General features: G+C 43.8%; 1 protein-coding gene across 2 annotated transcripts in view; it reads left to right on the forward strand.

Annotated features, from left to right (window-relative positions):
* RNFT2 (ring finger protein, transmembrane 2) overlaps positions 1-19,113 on the forward strand; it is a 107,567-nt gene that overhangs the window by 14,186 nt on the left and 74,268 nt on the right. For both annotated transcript variants that reach the window (XM_009181789.4, XM_009181788.3), the window contains exons 5-6: positions 2,607-2,683; positions 14,895-14,995. In XM_009181789.4, the coding sequence (XP_009180053.1) occupies positions 2,607-2,683; positions 14,895-14,995 (178 nt within the window). The remainder of the gene's footprint in view (positions 1-2,606; positions 2,684-14,894; positions 14,996-19,113) is intronic.

The raw sequence follows: 19,113 nt of genomic DNA on the forward strand, positions 1-19,113 counted from the left end.
ACATGGAATTTTGCTCTTGTTGCCTTGGCTGGAGTGCAGTGGTGCAACCTCTACTCACTGCAACCTCTGCCTCCCAGGTTCAAGCAATTCTCCTGCCTCAGCCTCCCAAGTGGCTGGGATTACAGGCAACAGCCACCACGCCTAGCTAATTTTTGTATTTTTTAGTAGGGACAGGGTTTCACCATGTTGGCCAGGTCTCGAACTCCTGACCTCAGGTGTTCTGTCCGCTTCAGCCTCCCAAAGTGCTGGGATTATAGGCGTGAGCCACTGTGCCTGGCCTAGTGTACCATTGTTGTTATCATTAATGTTACTTACTGTTTTTTTGTTTGTTTGTTTTTGTTTTTGAGATGGAGTCTCACTCTGTCACCAGGCTGGAGTACAGTGGCGTGATCTCAGCTCACTGCAAACCTCCGCCCTCTGAGTTCAAGCGATTCTCAGCCCTAACCTCAAGTGATCCACCTGCCTTGGCCTCTCAAAGTGCTGGGATTACAGGCGTGAACCACCACACCCGGCTTACTTATTAGATCATGGTGTTGCTGTGCCCCGGCCGGCTTATAGGCTGTTGTTTTAGTACTGCAGTAGGAGTGATGGTAAGAATTATCTTGTGGGCTACTATTTTCCATGAGAAAATATCAGGCAGGTGCAGTGGCTCGTACCTATAATCCTAACACTTTGCGAGGCCAAGGCGGGAGGATTGCTTGAGGCCAGGAGTTCAAGACCAGCCTGGGAAACATAGTGAGACCCTATCTCTACTAAAAAAAAAAAAAAAAGAAAGAAAAAGAGAGAGAGAAAGCCTCGAGAGGAGATGAGACCATTCTTTATTTCTTATTTTCTTCTCTCTGGGATTCCTCCACCTTCCTTGCTGGGGTGCTGTCCTATCAGCCCCACCCTTTCTATTCCTAGAAGTGAAAGCTGGCATGTTCCCCATTACCCTGAATTCTGGCATCACAGCTAAGTTTTGTTTCGTGAGTATGGTCGTTTTCTTTTTCACTTGGCAGGTTTTTTTTTTTTTTGGTTGTTGTATTTTAATCACAGAGAAGAGCACCAAAAAGGATTATGGGGCTACTCATTCTTGTTTTATGTGCTTATAGTGAAGAAATACCGCTTCTACAAAGTAGATCTGGAAAAATAGCTGGAGTGCACATACCTATTAAAAGAGTAAGTGAGGCCGGGCACAGTGGCTCACGCCTGTAATCCCAGCACATTGGGAGGCTGAGTTGGGCAGATCACTTGAGGTCAGGAGTTTGAGCCCAGCCTGGCCAACATGGTGAAACCCCATCTCTACTAAAAATACAAAAATTAGCTGGGTGTGGTGGCAGGCACCTGTAATCCCAGCTACTCGGGAGGCTGAGGCACAACAATCACTTGAAACCGGGAGGTGGAGGCTGCAGTGAGCTGAGATTGCACCACTGCACTCCAGCCTGGACAACAGAGTGTGACAGTGTCAGATAGATAGATAGATAGATGGATAGATAGATAGATAGATAGATAGATAGATAGATAGATAGATAGATAGGGCGAGCATCAGGTGAAAGAGGAATCCTGTCTGCAAATAACAAAAAGCAGGACTCAAAAATCATTATTCCAAGAGAATTCCAAGATTGTAGCTTGGCAAACAGTGGCCAATTACATGACTGGTGGAAGAAAATTCAATTCCGTTATGCCATCTGCCTGGGTCATGTTTGTCTGTTAGCTGGGATTTTTTTTTTTCTCATTGAACATTAAACTTGAATTCCTTATGGTGCTGTGAGTTCTTTCTTTCTTTCTTTCTTTTTTTTTTTTTTTAAAGACAGAGTCTTGCTCTGTTGCCCAGGCTGGAGTACAGTGGTGTGATCTCGACTCACTGCAGCCTCCTCATCCTGGGTTCAAGCAATTCTTGTGCCTCAGCCTCCTGAGTAGCTGTGACTACAGGCGTGTCCACCATGTCCAGCTAATTTTTGTATTTTTAGTAGAGATGTGATTTCACCATGTTGGCCAGGCTGGTGTCAAACTCCTGATCTCAAGTGATCTGGCTACCTCGGCCTCCCAAAGTGCTGAGATTACAAGCGTGAGCCACTGTGCCCAAGCTGTGAGTTTTTTCAATGTATGCTTTTATCACAAATTCTATATGATTCTATCAGACTCTTCTTGAAAGTAGAAATAATAAGAGGCATCATTTACTAACTGCTAGGGATTATGATCTAGAAGCTTTATCCCTCCATGAGGTATAAGTAATGTTATTGCTGTGTCCATTTTACAGATGAGGAAACTGGGGCTCAGAGAGGTGCAGTGACTTGCCCAAGCTCACACAGAGAGGGAGTGGCAGAGCTGGGAATTGAACCCAGCCCTTACCAGACTGCACAGCCCATCCCCTTAGCCAGTGCTATAAAGTATCCCCACAGGGACCTAAATCCTGTCCCTAAGTCAGAATGACTCAGAATTCCCAGAGATTTAGATGGCAGCCCAAATCCCCCAGAAGTGGGATTTTTTTTTTTTTTTATTTTACTCTCTCTCTCCTATCAACTCCAAGGGGCCTAGGGATGTGTCTTTTCCCTCATGTTGCTCAGCACCCAGGCTAGGCCTGATGAGTCTAAGTGGGTGACGTCAGGCCCTTCTCTGTCCCACAGGCATCGCTGTGTGCATTGGGATGGCTAGCACCTTCGCCTATGCCAACTCCACGCTCCGAGAACAGGTCTCTCTGAAGGTGAGTCACCTGCCAACCTAGTCTCCTGTGGCTGCTGCAACAAATAGCCACAAGCCAGGCGCAACCTTCCCACTAAGTCTCCAAAGTCCATTGTATCATTCTTATGCCTTTGCGTCCTCATAGCTTAGCTCCCACATACCAGTGAGAACATACGATGTTTGGTTTTCCATTCCTGAGTTGCTTCACTTAGAATAATAGTTTCCAACCTCATCCAGGTCACTGCAAATGCTGTTAATTCATTCCTTTTTATGGCTGTGTAGTATTCCATCATATATGTGTATATATGTGTGTGTATATATATACACACATATATATGTGTATGTGTGTATATATAAACACATATATGATGGAATATATATATATACACACACACACACACCACAATTTCTTTATGTACTTGATTGATGGGCATTTGGGTTGATTCCAAGATTTTGCTATTGTGAATTGTGCTGCTATAAACATGCGTGTGCAAGTATCTTTTTTGAATAATGATTTATTTTCCTCTGGGTAGATGCATAACAGCAGGATTGCTGGATCAAATGGTAGCTCTACTTTTAGTTCTTTAAAGAATTTCCAGGGCCGGGCGCGGTGGTTCAAGCCTGTAATCCCAGCACTTTGGGAGGCCGAGACGGGCGGATCACGAGGTCAGGAGATCGAGACCATCCTGGCTAACACAGTGAAACCCCGTCTCTACTAAAAATACAAAAACTTAGCCGGGCGAGGTGGCGGGCGCCTGTAGTCCCAGCTACTCGGGAGGCTGAGGCAGGAGAATGGCGTGAACCCGGGAGGTGGAGCTTGCAGTGAGCTGAGATCCGGCCACTGCACTTCAGCCTGGGTGACAGAGCGAGACTCCGTCTCAAAAAAAAAAAAAAAAAAAAGAATTTCCACACTGTTTTCCATAGCGGTTATACTAGTTTACATTCCCACCAGCAGTGTACAAGTGTTCCCTGTCTACCACATTTACACTAGCATTTATTGTTTTTTGATTTTTTGATTGCAGCCATTCTTGCAGGAGTGAGGTGCTATCACATTGTGGTTTTGATTTGCATTTCCCTGATCATGAGTGATGTTGAGCATTTTTTCACATTTTTGTTGGCCATTTGTGTATCTTCTTTTGAGAATTGTCTGTTCATGTCCTTAGCCCACTTTTTGATGGGATTGTCTGTTTTTTTTCTTACTGATTTGTTTTGAGTTCATTGTAGATTCTGGATAATAGTCCCTTGTCAGATGTACAGATTGTGAAGATTTTTCTCCCACTCTGTGAGTCGTCTGTTTACCCTGCTGACTGTTCCTTTTGCCGTGCAAAAGCTCTTTAGTTTAATTAGGTCCCAGCTATTTATCTTTGTCTTTATTGCATTTCCTTTTGGGTTCTTGGTCATGACATCCTTGCCTATGCCAATGTCTAGAAGGGTTTTTCCAATGTTATCTTCTAGAATTTTTATAGTTTCAGGTCCTAGGTTTAAATCCTTAATCTATCTTGAGTTGGTTTTTGTATAAGGTGAGAGATGAGGATCCAGTTTCATTCTCCTCATGTGGCTAGCCAATGATCCCAGCACCATATGTCGAAAAGGGTGTCCTTTCCCCACTTTATGTTTCTGTTATGTTCAGTTAGCTGTAAGTATTTGGGTTTATTTCTGGGTTCTCTATTATGTTCCATTCATCTATGTCCTTATTTTTGTACCAGTACCACGCTGTTTTGGTGACTATGGCCTTATAGTATAGTTTGAAATTAGGGAGTGTGATGCCTCCAGATTTGTTCTTTTTGCTTAGTCTTGCTTCAGTTATGTGGGCTCTTTTTTGGTTCCACATGAATTTTATAATTGTTTTTTTCTAACTCTGTGAAGAATGATGGTAGTATTTTTATGAGGATTGCATTGAATTTGTAGATTGCTTTTGGCAGTATGGTCATTTTCACAATATTGATTCTACCAATTCATGAGCATGGGATGTGTTTCCATTTGTTCGTGTCATCTATGATTTCTTTCAGCAATGTTTTATAGTTGTCCTTGTAGATGTTTTTTGACTCCTTGGTTAGGTATTTCCTAAGTTTTGTTTTGTTTTGTTTTTTGCAGCTATTGTATAAGGGGTTGAGTTCTTGATTTGATTCTCCACTTGGTTGCTATTGGTGTATATAAAAGAGCTACTGATTTGTGTACATTAATCTTGTACCTGGAAATTTTATTTTATACTGGCTGGGTTCATCACAGATGGCTTTTATTATACTAAGGTATGTCCCTTGTATGTCGATTTTGCTGAGAGTTTTAATCGCGAAGGAATGCTGGATTTTGTCTAATGCTTTTTCTGTATCTATTGAAATGATCAGGTGATTTTTGTTTTTAATTCTGTTTATGTGATGTGTCACATTTATTGACTCGCACGTGTTAAACCATCCCTGCATCCCTGGTATGAAACCCACTTGATCATGGTAGATTATCTTTTTGGTAATTTGTTGGATTCAGTTAGGAAGTATTTTGTTAAGGATTTTAGCATCTATGTTCATCAAGGATATCCATCTGTAGTTTTCTTTTTTGGTTATGTCCTTTCCTGGTTTTGGTATTAGGGTGATGCTGGCCTCATAGAATGAGTTAGGGAGGGTTCCTTCTTTCTCTATCTTGTGGAATAATGTTAAAAAGATTGGTACTAATTCTTCTTTGAATATCTAGTAGAATTCCGCTGTGAATCTGTCTGGTCCTGGACATTTTTTTGTTGGTAATTTTTAAATTATCATTTCAATCTCACTGCTTGTTATTGGTCTGTTTAGGGTATCTGATTCTTCCTGATTTAAGCTAGAAGGGTTGTATTTTTCCAGGAATTTATCCATCTCTTCTAGGTTTTCTAGTTTATGTGCATAAAGGTGTTCATAGTAGCCTTGATTGACCTTTTATATTTCAGTGGTGTCAGCTGAAATATCTTCTGTTTTGTTTCTTAGTGAGGTCATTGGATTTTCTCTCTTCTTTTCTTGGTTAATCTTGTCAATGGTCTATCAGTTTATCTTTTCAAAGAACCAGCTTTTTGCTTCATTTATCTTTTGAATTTTTTGTTGTTGTTGTTTCAATTTCATTTAGTTCTGCTCTGATCTTGGTTATTTCCTTTATTCTGCTGGGTTTGGGTCTGGTTTCTTCTTGTTTCTCTAGTTCCTTGCGGTGTGATTTTAGAGCGTCAGTTTGTGCTCTTTCAGTGTTTTCGATGTAGGCATTTAGGGCTATGAACTTTCCTCTTAGCACCGCCTTTGCTGTATCCCAGAGGTTTTGATAGGTTGTGTCATTATTGTCATTCAGTTTGAAGAATTTTTAAATTTCCATCTTGATTTCGTTTTTGACCCAATGCTCATTCAGGAGCAGGTTATTTAATTTCCGTGTATTTGCATGGTTTTGAAGGTTCCTTTTGGAGTTGATTTCCAGTTTTATTCCGCTGTGGTCTGAGAGAGTACTTGATATAATTTCAATTTTCTTAAATTTATTGAGGCTCATTTTGTGACCTATCATGTAGTCTATCTTGGAGAAAGTTCCATGCGCTGTTGAATAGAATGTGTATTCTGCAGTTGTCAGATGAAATGTTCTGTATATATCTTAAATCCATTTGTTCCAAGGTATAGTTTAAATCCATTGTTTCTTTGTTGACTTTCTGTCTTGATGATCTGTCTAGTGCTGCCAGTAGAGTACTGAAGTCCCCCACTATTATTGTGTTGCTGTCTGTCTCATTTCTTAGGTCTATTAGTAATTGTTTTCTAAATTTGGGAGCTCCAGTGTTAGGTGCATATATATTTAGAAATATGACATTTTCCTGTTGGACAAGGCCTTCTACCATTATATAATGTCCCTCTTTGTCTCTTTTAACCACTGTTGCTTTAAAGTTTGTTTTGTCTGATATAAGAATAGCTACCCCTGCTTGCTTTTGGTGTCCATTTGCATGAAATGCCTCTTTCCACCCCTTTAAGTTTATGTGAGTCCTTATGTGTTAGGTGAGTCTCCTGAAGGCAGCAGATGATTGGTTGGTGAGTTCTTATCTATTCTGTGGTTCTGTGTCTTTTAAGTGGAGCATTTAGGCCACTTACATTCAATGTTAGTATTGAAATGTGAGGTACCATTGCATTCATCATGCTCTTTGTTGCCTGTGTACTTTGGGTTTTTTCATTTTTTGTTTTCGCTTTTTAACTTGTATTTTTGTTTTATGGTCCTGTGTGATTTATGCTTTAAAGAGGTTCTGTTTTGATGTGTTTCCAGGATTTGTTTCAAGATTTAGAGCTCCTTTTAGCAGTTCTTATAGTGGTGACTTGGTAATGGTGAATTCTTGGTAATGGTGAATTCTCTCAGCATTTGTTTGTCTGAAAAATACTGTATCTTTCCTTCATATGTGATTGTTAGTTTCACTGGATACAAAATTCTTAGCTAATCATTGTTTTGTTTGAGGAGGCTGAAGATAGGGCCCCAATCCCTTCTGGCTTGTAGGGTTTCTGCTGAGAAATCTGCTGTTAATCTGACAGGTTTTCCTTGATAGGTTAGCTGGTGCTTCTGTCTCACAGCTGTTAAGACTCTTTCCTTTGTTTTAACTTTGAATAACCTGATGACAGTGTGCCTAGGCAAAGACCTTTTTGCGATGAATTTCCCAGGTGTTCTTTGTGCTTCTTGTATTTGGATGTCTAGGTCTCTAGCAAGGCCTGGGAAGTTTTCCTTGATTATTCCCCCAAATATGTTTTCCAAGTTTTCAGACTTCTTTTCTTCTTCAGGAACACTGATTATTTTTAAGTTTGGTCATTTAACATAATCCCAGACTTCTTGGAGGCTTTGTTCATATTTTCTTATTCTTTTTTCTTTGTCTTTGTTCGATTGGGTTAATTCAAAGACCTTGTCTTCGAACTCTGAATTTCTTTCTTCTACTTGTTCAAGTCTATTGCTAAGACTTTCCAGAGTATTTCACATTTCTAAAAGTGTGTCCAAAGTTTCCTGAATTTTTTATTGTTTTTTCTTTAAGCTATCTATTTCCTTGAGTATTTCTCCCTTTACTTCTTGTATCATATTTTGGATTTCATTGCATTGGGCTTTGCCTTTCTCTGGTCCCTCCCTGATTAGCTTAATAACTAACCTCCTGAATTCTTTTTCAGGTAAATCAGGGATTTCTTCTTGGTTTAGATCCATTGCTGGTGAACTAGCGTGATTTTTCAGGGGTGTGAAGAGCCTTGTTTTGTCATATTACCAGGGTTGGTTTTCTGGTTCCTTCTCATTTGGGTAGGCTCTGTCAGACGGAAGGTCTAGGGCTGAAGGCTGTTGTTCAGATTCTTTTGTCCCACGGGGTGTTCCTTTGTTATATTGCCCCCCTTTTCCTATGGATGTGGCTTCCTGTGAGCCAAACTGCAAGTGATTGTTGTTTGTCTTCTGGGTCTAGCCACCCAGTGAGTCTACCTGGCTCCAGGCTGGTACCGGGGGTTGTCTGCACAGAGTCCTGTGATGTGAACTGTCTATGGGCCTCTCAGCCGTGGATACCGGTGCCTGTTCCCGTGGAGGTGGTGGGGGGTACAATGGACTCCATGAGGGTTCTTAGCTTTGGTGGTTTAATGTGCTATTTTTGTGCTGGTTGGCCTCCTGCCAGGAGGTGGCGCTTTCCAGAGATCATCAGCTGCGGTAATGTAGAGAGGAACCAGCAGGGCCCTAGAACTCCCAAGTTCATTTGCCCATTGTCTTCCGCTACCAGGGAAGACCTACGTAGGGAAGGACCTGGTGGGGGTGAGGCTAGGCGTGTCTGACCTCAGACTCTTCCTTGGGCGGGTCTTGCTATGGGGGAAGTAGGTGACATTCCCAGCTCACTGGAGTTGTGTACCACGGAGGATTATGGCTGCTTCTGCTGAGTCATGCAGGTTGTCAGGGAAGTGGGGGAAAGCTGGCAGTCACAGGCCTCACCCAGCTCCCATGCAAAATGAAGGGCCGGTCTCACTCCCACCGTGCTCACCGCAACAGCCCCCAGACCGTTTTCAGGTGGAGAGCGATAGGGGCTTGAAAACCCGCCCCAGGCTGTCCACTTCCCAGCTGCTAAAGAAGAGGGTTCAGTTCTTCCCCTGCCGTGGAGTCTGCACGCTGGATTTGCACCCTCCCCTGAGTTCTGGCCAGGAGGCTTCTTACCCTGTTCAAATTATTTCAGCGTTCAGCTAGAGATTTGCTTCTCCCTGTGGAGTTTTAGCCCCTGCTCCTACCCATTGGATCTCCGTGGTGCCAGGCAGGAAAGGACTGCTCGGGGATCCAGCGAGCTCCCAGGGCCTTGCTGTTGCTTCCTTTACCCCTGTATTTTGCTCGGCTCTCCAAATTGACTCAGCGCCAGATAAAGTCGGAAACTTCTCCCGCAAATAGACCTTCAGCTTGCCTGGTGAGGGTGAGTGTTCGGGGGAGGAGGGTCTCCCTTTCCCATTTCCGCAGTTGGGGCACTCACAGTTTTGGGGGGCTCTCCTGGGTCCTGCAGGAGCGGTCCGCTTCCTTCAGAGAGTCTGTGGGTCCTCTCGGGATTGCTGGTTCGTCCTTGCAGTCAATCTGGTGCTAAAATTCACAGTGCGAGCTGCCACCCGCTGCTCTGTCTGGAGCTGCAATCTAGTCCTGCCTCCCATCCGCCATGATCTCACCAAAACCTCTTCTTTTATTTTATAATTTTTAGAGACAGAGTCTTGCCCTGTCCCCCAGGCTGGAGTGCAGTGGCATGACCATAGCTTATTGCAGCTTCCAACTCCCAGGCTCAAGCGATCCTCCGACCTCAGCCTCCTAGGGAGGCCATTCTTCTGCTTGTCACCCCTGGGTAGATCTCTGAATGTTCCTTCCTTCTCCCCTCCAACAGCAGCATCTCCTTCACATCCCCCTGGCTGAGTCCCTTTACGCCACAGACATTCAGCTCATTAGCTCACTTTCATTTTTTGTTTGTTTCTTTTTGAGACGGAATCTTGCTCTGTTGCCCAGGCTGGAGTGCAGTGGCATGATCTCGGCGCACTGCAACCTCTGCCTCCCGGGTTCAAGCAATTCCCCTGCTTCAGTCTTCCCAGTAGCTGGGATTATAGACACACACCACCATGCCCAGCTAATTTTGTATTTTTAGTAGAGATGGGGTTTCGCCATGTTGGCCAGGCTGGTCTCAAACTCCTGACCTCAGGTAATCTGCATGCCTCGGCCTCCAAAAGTGCTGGGATTACAGGCGTGAGCCACCACACCTGGCCCCATTAGGTTACTTTCATTCCACCTTCATGCTTATGGCCATACCTCTTACGCTGCTGGGTGGACATAGAGCTTCACCGCCATCCTCCTGCATGTCCTCTGTGTCTGCTGAGCTCATTGCTCATCTCAGCAGGTTCATCCCAGCAACCGGGGAGGGAAACAAAATCATTCTGTCATTTTCCCACCGAGGAAAGAGTGGCTCAGAGACACTAAGTTCCTTACCTGAGGTCACACAGCCAGTGCAAGTGGTGGCATCATGATTTGCACCCAGGTAGTTGAGCCCATGCTCATTCCAGGTTCAAATCCCTACTCCTCCACCCACCTGCAGACCCTCAGTTAGGTTACCTTGGTGATCTCAGCCTCAGGTGCCACCTCTGGAAAAGACCCTGTTGGCACCAGTTCACAAACCCATTAAAAGGATTAAATAAAATAGTGCATCTAGGCAGGTCATGGTGGCTCATGCCTGTAATCCCAACTATTCACCTGTAATCCCAACTACTCAGGAGGCTGAGGCATGAGAATCATTTGAATCTGGGAGGTAGAGTTTGCAGTGAGCCAAGATCACACCACCACACTCCAACCTGGGTGTCAGAGTGAGACTCTGTCTCAAAAAAGAAGAAAAAAAATAAAAGAGCCAGGCACGGTGGCTCATGCCTGTAATCCCAGCACTTTGGGAGGCCAAGGTGGGTGGATCACTTGAGGTCAGGAGTTCAAGACCAGCCTGAACAACGTGGTGAAATCCCATCTCTACTAAAAAAATACAAAATTAACTGGGTGTGGTGGCTCACACCTGTAATCCCAGGTACTTGGGAAGCTGAGGCAGGAGAATTGCTTGAACCCAGGAGGTGGAGGTTGAAGTGAGCCAAGATCATGTCATTGCACACCAGCCTGGGCAATAAGAGTGAAACTCCATCAGAAAAGAAAAAAAGAGAAAGAAACAAAGAAAAGAGAGAAAAGAAAGGAAGGAAGGAAGCAAGGAGGGAGGGAGGGAAAGAAGGAAGGAAAAGAAGGAGTGCATACAAGGTGTTAAGCACAAGTACTGGGCATGGTGGCCTATGCCTCTAATCCCAGCAATTCAGGAGGCTAAGGCAGGAAGATCCCTTGAACCCAGGAGTTTGAGACCAGCCTGGGCAACATAGCAAGACCCCCCTCTTCTCTACAATTTTTTTTTTTTTTTTTTTTTGAGATGAAGTCTTAGTCTGTCACCCAGGCTGGAGTGCAGTGGTGCAATCTCCACTCGCTGCAACCTCTGCCTCCCAAGTAGTGAGATTACAGGTGTGTACCACCAAGATTACCAAGCGATTCTCCTGCCTCGGCTTCCTGAGTAGGTGAGATTACAGGCGCATGCCACCACACCCGGCTCATTTTTGTATTTTTAGTAGAGATGGGGTTTCGCCACATTGGCCAGGCTGGTGTTGAACACCTGACCTCAGGTGATCCACTCACCTCAGCCTCCCAAAGTGCTGGGATTACAGGCGTGAGCCACTGCACCCTGCTTGCAAAATATTTTTTAAAAGTTAGCCAGGTGTGGTGGCATGTGCCTCTCCTCCTAGCTACTCAGGAGGCTGAAGCAGGAGGATTGCTTGATCCCAGGAGTTCGAGGCTGCAGTGAGCTATGATTGCACTACTGCACTCCAGTCTGGGCAACAGAGCAAGACCTTCTCTGTTTAAAAAAAAAAAGAAGGTGCTGTTTAGTATGGTGCCTGGCATATAGGAAACATTTAATTGAGCTAGTTTTCAAAAGTCTGTGCTTTCAGAAAAAAAAAAAAAAAAATCTCATAAAAAAGTGGCCTAAGGATGTGAATAGGCAATTCTCAAAAGAAGATATACAAATGGCCAACAAACTTATGAAAATATACTCAACATCACTAATGATCAGGGAAATGCAAATCAAAACACAATGCGATACCACCTCACTCCTGCAAGAATGGCCGTAATCAAAAAATCAAAAAATAATAGATGTCGGTATGGATGCAGGAACACTTTTACACTGCTGGTGCGGACATAAACTAATACAACCACTATGGAAAACAGTGTGGAGATTCCTTAAAGAACTAAAAGTAGATCTACCATTTGATCCAGAAATCCCACTACTAGGCATCTACCCAGAGGAAAAGAAGTCATTATACGAGAAAAATACTTGCTCACGCATGTTTATAGCAGCACAGTTCACAATTTCAAAAATGTAGAACCAGCCCAAATGCCCATCAATCAATGTGTAGGTAAAGAAACTGTGGTATATGTATATGAAGGAATACTACTCAGCCATAAAAAGGAATGAATTAATGGAATTAGCAGCAACCTGGATGGGATTGGAGATTATTATTCTAAGTAAAGTAACTCAGGAATGAAAAAATAAACCTTGTATGTTCTCACTGATAAGTGGTAGCTAAGCTGTGAGGATACAAAGGCGTAAGAATGATACAGTGGACTTTGGGGACTCTGGGGGAAAGGGTAGGAAGGGGGTGAGGGATAAAAGACTACAAGTTGGGTTCAGCGTATACTGCCCAGGTGATGGGTGTGTGAAAATCTCGCAAATCACTGCTGAAGAACTTATTCATGTAATACCACCTGTTCACCAAAAACCTATGGAACTAATTTTTTTGTTTTTAAGGCTGTGCTTTCTCCTGCACAGGTGATCCCATAATAATCACCAGCTTCACTGACCCTTCTATAACATCATCTGCTTTCTCAAAAACACTTGGGCCTCCATGCAGGATGGAGGACAACCCAGTCTCCATTTGCATGTGAGCACATTGAGGTTCGGAGTTGGGGACAGAGTCAGAGGTCGTTCCTGACCCTTAGTCTCTTCTTTATGCAAACTCCTTTCTGCTGCTGTTAAAACAGTAGGAGGGGCCAGGGACAGTGACTCACGCCTATAATCCCAGCACTTTGGCAGGCTGAGGCAGGTAGATCACCTGAGTTCAGGAGTTCGAGACCAACCTGGCCAACATGGTGAAACCCCATCTCTACTAAAAATACAAAAATTATCTGGGCATGGTGGCGGGCGCCTGTAATCCCAGTCACTTGGGAGGCTGAGGCAGGAGAACCACTTGAACCCAGGAGGCAGAGATTGCAATGAGCCGAGATTGCACCATTGCACTCCGGCCTGGGCAACAAGAGCGAAACTCCATCTCAAAAACAAACAAAAACAGTAGGAGGCAGCTTTGGGGGCTAGGTCTCTCTCAAATGCAGTAACATCCAAGTGACACCTTTACTTAAATTTTAGGAGCTGAGAGGATCTCTGTATCAATGGTCGGGCCTCCAGGGGTCCTTGATCCTCATGAAGACACAGGTGACACTTTGCCTGTGTGTGCATATGTTCCATAAGAGCAGGTCCACATGGCCCTTAGTAAGCGTAGGCATCTCAGCTTATTAGGAGAAAACTACCTCCTTTGTCCTTCAGATTCTGTCTTCCCAGAACATTGCTAATTCCCTCTTCCTATTCCACCTTTGGTTTGGATTCATAGAGAATTAAACTGGAATCTATTATTTATTGGAGTAAAAAGAGCTACCGGGTGGATTAATCACATTGATAAGAGCAGTTGGTTGGTTGAAGGTGGTTTCTAGCGTCATTAACCTTGACCGCTCCTGGAATAATGGGTGGATGGAGATGCATTTGTTTCGTCCACTCTCTGGAAATGTGCGTCGTAACAGTGCGTGGGGCACCGAGCTGTGTCTGGAGACAGTGTGTATGAGCATTTACCGAAACCACAGGGAAGGTTGCACTGGGAAAGTTATGACCTCATCTTATTCCAGCAATGTAGCCACTCCAGTCCAAGAAAAGACATGAGCTGTTGAGAATCAACAGCAGAGGGGTCTGTCTGTGTGTCCCAGGGTAGGCAGGAACATGCCCCTCTTTGCATCTCCTTCAGACATTTCCTAGGATTGCTCTAAGGCTGTGAAACTGCTGGGAAACAGCAAACTGAGGATTTCCAATTTGTCTTCCTGGGGACTAGACAGGAACGAGGCTGAAGAAGGAGAAATGGGGTTGGATTGTGAAGGGCTTTGAGAATTAGGTGTATAAGTTTGAATTTAATTCTACACTGTGGTGCTCCATGGAACGGTCAGTCCAGGGCAGTGGGCTAGAGGTCTGTCCTAGAAAAAGTGAAAGCAGAAATTTGCAACCTCTAGATCCGAATCTTCTGCTGGGTTATAAACTCTTAATAATCAGTCCTATTGCTTAGCAAGCTTCAAATATGAATCTGTACCAGACTGAATGTTTGCATTTAAAAATGTGACTTTTGCCTGTAATTCCAGTGTTTTGGGAGCCCAAGGCAGGAGGATCACTTGAGGTGAGGAGTTCAGGACTAGCCTGAGCCAAATAGCAAGATTCTGTCTCTACAAAAAAAATTTTTTTTTTAATTAGCCAGGTATAGTGACACCTGCCTGTGGTGCTAGCTACTCAGGAGGCTGAGGCAGGAGGATCACTTGAGCCCAGGAGTTCAAGGTTACAGTGAGCTATGATCACCCTACTGTACTCCAGCCTAGGCAACAGAAAAAAAATTAAAATTAAAAATTTGATTTAATTTTTAACAACAACTCCATTTTCAAATGAAGACCCATGCCCTTGAGGTTTCTTAACCTCTCTGTGCTTTAGTTCTTAACAGCATTTTATGTACTTTGATTCTTACAACTCTTTAAGGTAGATACTAAGATATACCCATTTTACAGATGAGGAAAGGGAAACTGAAAGAGTTTAAATAACTTGCCTGGAGTTGGACAGCTCCCACACAGGATTTGACCAGGGATTTGAATGTGTGCCATCCAGCTCTAGTCTGCTGCGAACCACGTTGCTCTCTTGCCTTTCTAGATAGTTTTTCAAGCAGATATCCACCATTCTGCCACCTTCTCTGTGACCACCGCTTGGGTCTCAGTGGAATGGAAAGGTTCCAATGCCCTTCCCTTCACCTTCAGCACCACTTCCTTCAAAACGTTGACAAAGTGAAAAGCTGCTAGTCAGGGTACATTCTGGAAGGTTCTGCCACGTCCACCTTTGATATCACAGATGTCTTGCTTTGTCTTAGGAGAAGAGGTCGGTACTGGTCATCTTGTGGATCTTGGCCTTTCTGGCGGGGAACACCCTCTATGTGCTTTATACATTCAGCTCCCAGCAGCTGTACAACAGGTGAGCATGGGAATCCAACCCCCACGGTGGGAGAGTGGGGCACTTGGCTGGGCTTGGGGCATGTACCCTTTCACTTGAGAATTGAGGCACAAGCTCTGTGTCATGTTATAAATTCCAAATTCCACCCTGCTATTACTCCTCATGCATATCTAAACCAGCACTCAATAATAGAAATTCAAGGTAAGCCACATAGGTAAATTAACATCTTCTAGTTACGGAAAACTAAATAGAAACAGGTGGAATCAATTATAATAATTGATTTTATTTAACCCAGTATATCAAAAATATTTGGGTTTTGTTTGTTTGTTTGTTTGTTTGTTTTGAGACAGGATCTCACTGCATCACCCAGACTGGCAGTAGTGTGATCACGGCTCACTGGAGCCTCGACTTCCCTGGGCTCAGGTGATCCTCCCACCTCAGCCTCCCAAGTAACTGGTACTACAGGTGCATGCCACCACACCTGGCTAATTTTTATAGTTTTTGTAGAGACGGAATTTCCCTTTGTTGCCCAGGCTGGTCTCGGACCTCTGAGCGCAAGCAATCCACCTGCCTTGGCCTCCCAAAGTGCTGGGATCATTACAGGCGTGGGCCACCGCACCTGGCCCCAAAAGTTTGTCATTTCAACATGCAATCAATATAAAAATTTTAAATGAGATCTTTTCCTTTTTTTTTTTTTTTTTGAGACAGAGTCTCACTCTGTTGCCCAGGCTGGAGTGCAGTGGCGCGATCTTAGCTCACTGCAATCTCAGGTTTAAGCAATTCTCCTGCCTCAGCCTCCTGAGTAGCTGGGATCACAGGCACGTGCCACCACGCCCAGTGAATTTTTGTATTTTTAGTAGAGACAGGGTTTCACCGTATTGGTCAAGCTGGTCTCAAACTCCTGACCTCGTGATCCGCCCGCCTCGGCCTCCCAAAGTGCTGGGATTACAGGCGTGAGCCACTGCGCCTGGCTTTACATTCTTTTTTCACATTAAGTCTTTGTAATCTGGTATCTTACACATACAGCTTATGTCAGTTCCAACCAACCACATTTCGAGTATTCAAAATGGTTAGTGAACACTGTATGAATAGTGCAGGTCTGGAATATTTCTGGAAGGACAACCAAGAAACTGGAAATAATAATTGCCTCTTGGTGGGCACTGGAGATCAGAAACCTACTTTGCGCAGTTTGGCCTTTTTTTTTTTTTTTTTTTTTGAGATGGAGTTTCACTCTGTTGCCCAGGCTGGGGTGCAGTGGCGCAATCCCGGCTCACTGCAACCTCTGCCTCCCAGGTTCAAGTGATTCTCCTGTCTCAGCCTCTTAAGTAGCCAGGATTACAGGTGCCCGCCACCACACCCAGCTAATTTTTGTATTTTTCGTAGAGATGGGGTTTCACCATGTTGGCCAGGCTGGTCTTGAACTCCTGACCTGAGGTGATCCGTCGACCTCGGCCTCCCAAAGTGCTGGGATTACAGGCGTGAGCCACCGCGCCTGGCCCAGTTTGGCCTTTTATATTACAGTCATGTGTCACGTAATGATGTTTCCATCAACGATGGACCATATAGACAGCAGTGGTCCCATAAGGTTATAATGGAGCTGGAAAATTCTATTGCCTAGTGATACTACAGCCATCGTAATGCTGTAGCACAGTGCCTTACGTATTTGTGTTGATGCTGGGGTAAACCTATTGTCCTGCCAGTCATATAAAAGAAGAGTGCATGCAATTTATGTACAGTACCTAATGCTTGATAATGATAATAAAAGACTATGTTACTGGTTTATATGTTTACTATACTTTTCATTGTCATTTTCTTTTCTTTTTCTCTTTTTTTTTTGAAACCGAGTTTTGCTCTTATCGCCCAGGCTGCAGTGGCACGATCTCGGCTCATTGCAACCTCCATCTCCCAGGTTCAAGTGATTCTCCTGCCTCAGCCTCCCAAATAACTGGGATTACAGGCATTCACCACCATGCCTGGTTAATTTTTGTATTTTTAGTAGAGACAGGATTTCGCCATGTTGGCCAGGCTGGTCTCAAGCTCCTGATCTCAGGTGATCTACCTGCCTCAACCTCCCAAAGTGCTGAGATTACAGGCGTGAGCCACAGTGCCCGGCCCATTGTCATTTTAGAGTGCACTTTTTCTACTTATAAAACATAAAAGTTGGCTGGGCATGGTGGCTCACACCTGCAATCCCAGCACTTTGAGAGGCCAAGGTGGGCAGATCATGAGGTCAGGAGTTCAAGACCAGCCTGGCCAAGATGGTGAAACCCCCATCTGTACTAAAAATACAAAACTTAGCCGGGTGTGGCGGCAGACGCCTGTAATCCCAGCTACTCGGGAGGCTAAGCCAGAGAATTGCTTGAACCGGGGAGGCAGAGGTTGCAGTGAGTCGTCATTGCGCCACTGCACTCCAGACAGAGTGAGACTGTGTCTCAGAGTTAACTATAAGGCAGCCTTAGGCAGTGCCTTTCAGAAGAATTCATTGCCGTCATAGGAGATGACAGCGCCATGGATGTTATTGCCCCTGAAGATCTTCCAGTGGGACAAGATGTGGAGGTGGAAGACAGTGATATTGATGATTCTGACCCCATTTAGGGTGAGGCTAAGGTGTATGTTTGTGTCTTAAGTTTTAACAAAAAATTTAAAAAATTGGAAAAACCTAATAGAATAAGGATATAAAGAAATAAAATATTTTTGTACAGCTGTACAATCTGTTTTAAGCTAAGTGTTATTATAAAATAGTCAAAAAATAAAAACAGTGTACAAAGTAAAAATGTTACAGTAAGCTAAGGTCAATTTATGATTGAAGAAATAAACATTTTAAAATAAATGTAACGGTCGGGCATGGTGGCTCATGCCTGTAATCCCAGCACTTCAGGAGGCCAAGGCGGGTAGATCACTTGAGGTCAGGAGTTTGAGACCAGCCTGGCCAACATGGTGAAACACCATCTCTACTTAAAAAAATACCAAAATTAGCCAGGTGTGGTGTCAGGAGCCTATAATCCCAGCTACTTGGGAGGCTGAGGCAGGAGAATCATTTGAACCCGGGAGGTGGAGGCTACAGTAAGCCAAGATCACGCCACTGCATCCAGTCTGGGTGATAGAATGAGACTCTATCTCAAAATAAACTAAAATAAAATAGTGTAGCCTACATGTACAGTGTCTGTAAATTCTACAGCAGTGTATAGTCATGTCTTAGGCCTTCACATTCATTCACTACTCTTTCATTGACTCACCCAGAGCAACTCCCAGTCCCGCAAGCTCCAGTGATAGTAAGTGTCCTATATGGGTGTACCTTTTTTCATCCTTTATACTGTATTTTTACTGTGCCCTTTCTGTTTAGATATACAAATACCATTGTGTTATAATTGCCTATCGTGTTCAGTACAGTAGCATGTTATATAGGTTTGTAACCTAAGAGTAATAGGCTATATCATATAGCCTAGATGTAGCAGGCTATGCTATCTAGTTTTGTGTAAGTCAACTCTATAGTGTTCACACAAGGACCAAATCACCTAAGAATGTGTTTCTCAGAACAGTGTCCCAGTCACTAAGCGATGTATGACTGTATTTTATTTTTTCCTCCATCTGATGAATGTAAGAGCTTTTAAAAGTGATTTTAATGTATGTATGTCTTTTTTTTTTTTTTTTTTTTTTTTTTTTTTGAGACAAGGTCTTGCTCTGTCACCCAGGCTGGAGTGCAGTGGGTGGATCATACTTACTGAAACCTCAACCTCCCAGCCTCAAGCAATCTTCCCACCTTAGACTCCCAAGTAGCTGAGACTTCAGGCGCATGATACCATGCTCAGCTAATTTTTTTTATTTTTAGTAGAGACGGGGTTTCTCCATGTTGCCCAAGCTGGTCTTGAACTCCTTGCCTCAAGTGATCCACCCATCTCAGCCTTCCAAATGGCTCATAGGTGTGAGCCTTTGTGACCGGCTTTTTCTTTTTTCATTCATTCGTTAATTGATTCATTTATGCCTGTACTTTTTAAAAAAGTCCTTAAAGATACTCACTAGAACAGAGGTTGGCAGACTACAGCCATTCACCCATTTTGATTAGTAACATTTTGCTAAAACACAGCTACACCCATCCATTTACGTATCGTTTATGAGTTCATCTGTGTTCCGGCAGAGTT

This window comes from Papio anubis, chromosome 9 (genome assembly GCF_008728515.1).
Source record: "Papio anubis isolate 15944 chromosome 9, Panubis1.0, whole genome shotgun sequence".
NCBI classification, from domain to species: Eukaryota; Metazoa; Chordata; class Mammalia; order Primates; family Cercopithecidae; genus Papio; species Papio anubis.